Raw genomic sequence first — 3,372 nt, 5'->3', positions numbered from 1 at the left:
GTGTGAAAGCAAAGATAACATCACAATGTAATGCACTGTTTCCAGCCAATGACCACTTCCTTTTGCAACGTTGCAACATTTTGACTTGCGCAGGGCTTAACTGCTGAAAACAAAAAGGAAATTACCATCCAGTTGCCATACAAAACTCAGAAAGCACCATCTAATACCTGTGGAAACCCTCAAAAAGTATTGTATGACAATGACAAAACAGGAACCAACAGCTGTGGCAGCGGACTGAGGGGTGAGTTCACAAATCATACTTATAATGTATTAGTATATAGTGCTGTATCAATAGAATATACTAAGTGGGAAAATATAAAAGTTTCAAATATTAAATGTAATACTTGCCATTGATTATTAATATTTAATTTGCTCCACAGTTCCTCCAAAACACAAAGATGAGTCTGATCTATTCAGTGATTCTGTGTCTCCTTTTAAAGGTCAGGAGTTGCCAACTTCAATGTGTCAAAGGTTTGATGTGCTGTTATTTAAAAGTACAGGAAATATAATTACATCAGAACTTCTGAAATTGTAGTAGTTTGTAATTTTGCTTTCTTTGGCAGGAGCTCCAAATGTCACAGAGTTTTCGATCAATGTGACCACACACGTTAAAGTGGAATCTGGTGACTGCATTCGGATCCCATATGAATTAACCTTTCCAAAAAACAAAGTTAAAGTCCCATTTAAAAAGATTTGGTTCAAAGGAGATCCACAGGCTACAGAGACTGTAAAAGTTGTGGACAGAGTAAAATCTGGGACAGGAGACATTTTCAAGAGAGACGGCTTCCCACTTGGGGAGTATGAATATGGCTTCAAATTGGAATGGGAATGCAATCAGACGTATATCTTTCCAAAGAGGGTTCGGATCTCCGTTTCTGGTGAGTAATAAATCTCCTGCTTATTTAATGTTGATTGGTTTTATTGTGTGAGACTAGATATGCACCTTATTTGCCAAAACTGACTGTATGCTTACAGTTCACTGCACTTCCAAAAGGCTGAGCAGCAAAATGCAAAGACAGTGTGTAGTGAGAACAATACCAGCTGACACGAAAGCATTTTGGCACCGTCTGTTGCAACACCAAATGATAAAACAATCATAATCTTGATTATTCTCCTCACTTTCAGCATTGACCAAAAAACCGAATGTGACCCTCCCAGTTGATCCCATGAAGGAGGGACAAGCTGCCATCCTGCGATGCGATGCTCCATGTTTATGTCCTGCCATGAACAATATGTCCTGGAAATGGACAAAGGCTAATGGATCTGTGGTATCTCATGTTAATAATTATTCTTACGGATTGTGTCATGGACAAATACGCCTCTTTCCGACAGCAGACGACCACAACACCAACATTACATGTGTGGTAGAATATGATTACAACATTATTGAGACAACTGTAACCTTAACTGTGAAATGTGAGTACACAGTTTATTTTACTCAATGTGGGTTGGGAGGGTTATTTTAAAAACGTACTCTGATATAGTTACTCATTACTTGTTTAAAAATGCACCCAGAAACCTAATCCAAGTATCACAATATTAAAGTAACATAACATGTAGCTAACATTAGAAGCTGGTCTGTGCGGCTAACATTAGTGGTTTGTAATATAATGCCAATGTTAGCATCAGGTCTGTGTAGTTATCAGTGGTTGTTCTGTGTTGCTTGTTGTGCTGTGTAGCAGTTGGTCTGTGTGGCTAACATAAGAAGTTGATCTTTCCTGTAAATGTTTCTTTAAATTAGATGTTGAGTTCTTGAATGACTGTCACTGCACCGTGATGTTGTCCCACTTTTCAGATTTAAAAACAAAATAATGGAATGGATTTTCCACCCAGTAAAGCATTTTTTACACTAGAGGCCAAGATGATGAACTGGAAACTGTTAGATTAGCTGGTTTCACTGAGACCAGAGTACTCATGTATGCATATATCTTTATTTTAAAATGTATTTTAAAATTGTAATCCTGCTAATAATCCACATTTCTAGTACATGTATCTGTAATCTGATTACATCTGTTTTTTTTTATGGTTAACTATCCTAATAACGGTAATTGCATGTGATATGGTGCAGTCATCTTTTCTTTCTTTCCTTCGTTCTTTCTTTCAGTTGCTCCTAAAATCCTTCCCAGTTCCCAGTGCGTGGTTAAAGGAAATCTCCTGGTCTGTGTGTGCATCAGTCGAGGTAATCCCCTGCCGCCCATCACCTGGCCTTCAGCCTCACTCACAGACTTCTCGGTCACCAGCTCCAGCAGCACCCAGACGGTGACCAGCACCGTCACCATGTCTGCTGCTGACTACCACAACACCACTGTCACATGCATCAGCACCAACGAACTGGGCCAGGATGAGATCGAAATCCCACTCAGGAACTACACAAAGAATTTAAAGCTCATCTGTGAGTAGTCTGTCATATCTGCTCAGTGCAAATGTCTATCCTCTAAAACATCTTTAAAGACAGTCCCATTCATATGATTCATATCAGAATATTTGATTTGCTCCATGGTTATTGCTTCTTTTTTATATTAAACAACCATCATGCAGAAATGAGCAATTAAGTGTTAAAGTAGGAGGTATTTGAAATGACATACAGTGAGTATTGTGTTGCTCTGTACTTTTTAAAATAGACTGTTGCATTGAAATGATACCAGCACTTATTTGTAACACCCACGTGAGAATGAACCTGCTGCTTAATGCTAAATTTTGATTAAATTCTACTGTTTCAAAAATGTTTTAATTGAGTTCAAGCTCTGGATTTCTTTAGCTGAGCTGGATTCGACTTCCACGTCTGATGCAGTCGTTCCCTGGACAGTCGCTGGTGTGTCTTTGATTCTGAACCTGGTCCTCCTCACCAGCCTGATAATCTATTACACATGGTAAGAATGTGAAATTACCCTGAACACAAACCTTAAAACTGCAAAGAACCAGCTAAACAGATATATTGAACACTAAACGTCAGAAGAATCTGGAAGACAAAGGTGTTTCAAAATTATGTCATATCTCAATATATTTCATATTCATTAACTCAAAGGATTGTTTTTACTTTTCTCCAGGGGTAGAGGTCAACAGAGGGAACCTGGTGCAGAGATGAACACTTACGCTTCTCTGAACCGAGCAGATGTTGCACCAGTCTACAGTGTTATATCTCCAGAGAACAGATATGTTACCTGACCCCTCATTTTGCTTGTTGTCATGTTTCTATTCAGATGCTGATTTGAGTCCTTGCATCACGCATTGTTTCCTGTTGTTTCCTGTTTAAATCTGTGAAGAACATGCCTGTGCAGTTCTAAGAAGTGTGAAAAAACTGTTAAAAAGTGACTGACACTGTGTCAGATCATGACACCAGGGATGTGCACAAAAAGTTTGAGGGACAGTAGT

General features: G+C 38.8%; 1 protein-coding gene across 1 annotated transcript; it reads left to right on the top strand.

Moving 5' to 3' along the window:
- The first annotated feature begins 394 nt into the window (after positions 1-394).
- LOC146316838 (uncharacterized) lies at positions 395-3,165 on the top strand. Its single transcript, XM_084734129.1, has 5 exons — positions 395-878; positions 1,126-1,416; positions 2,105-2,392; positions 2,759-2,870; positions 3,048-3,165. Exons 2-5 carry the CDS (start codon positions 1,167-1,169, stop codon positions 3,163-3,165), a joined length of 768 nt encoding a protein of 255 aa, XP_084590255.1. The 5' UTR covers positions 395-878; positions 1,126-1,166.
- Positions 3,166-3,372: the final 207 nt, after the last annotated feature.

This window comes from Lutjanus erythropterus, chromosome 13 (genome assembly GCF_056507025.1).
Source record: "Lutjanus erythropterus isolate fLutEry1 chromosome 13, fLutEry1.hap2, whole genome shotgun sequence".
NCBI lineage: Eukaryota > Metazoa > Chordata > Actinopteri > Lutjaniformes > Lutjanidae > Lutjanus > Lutjanus erythropterus.
Note: the sequence above shows the minus strand (reverse complement) of the source record. Positions and strands in the feature narration are given on the sequence as shown.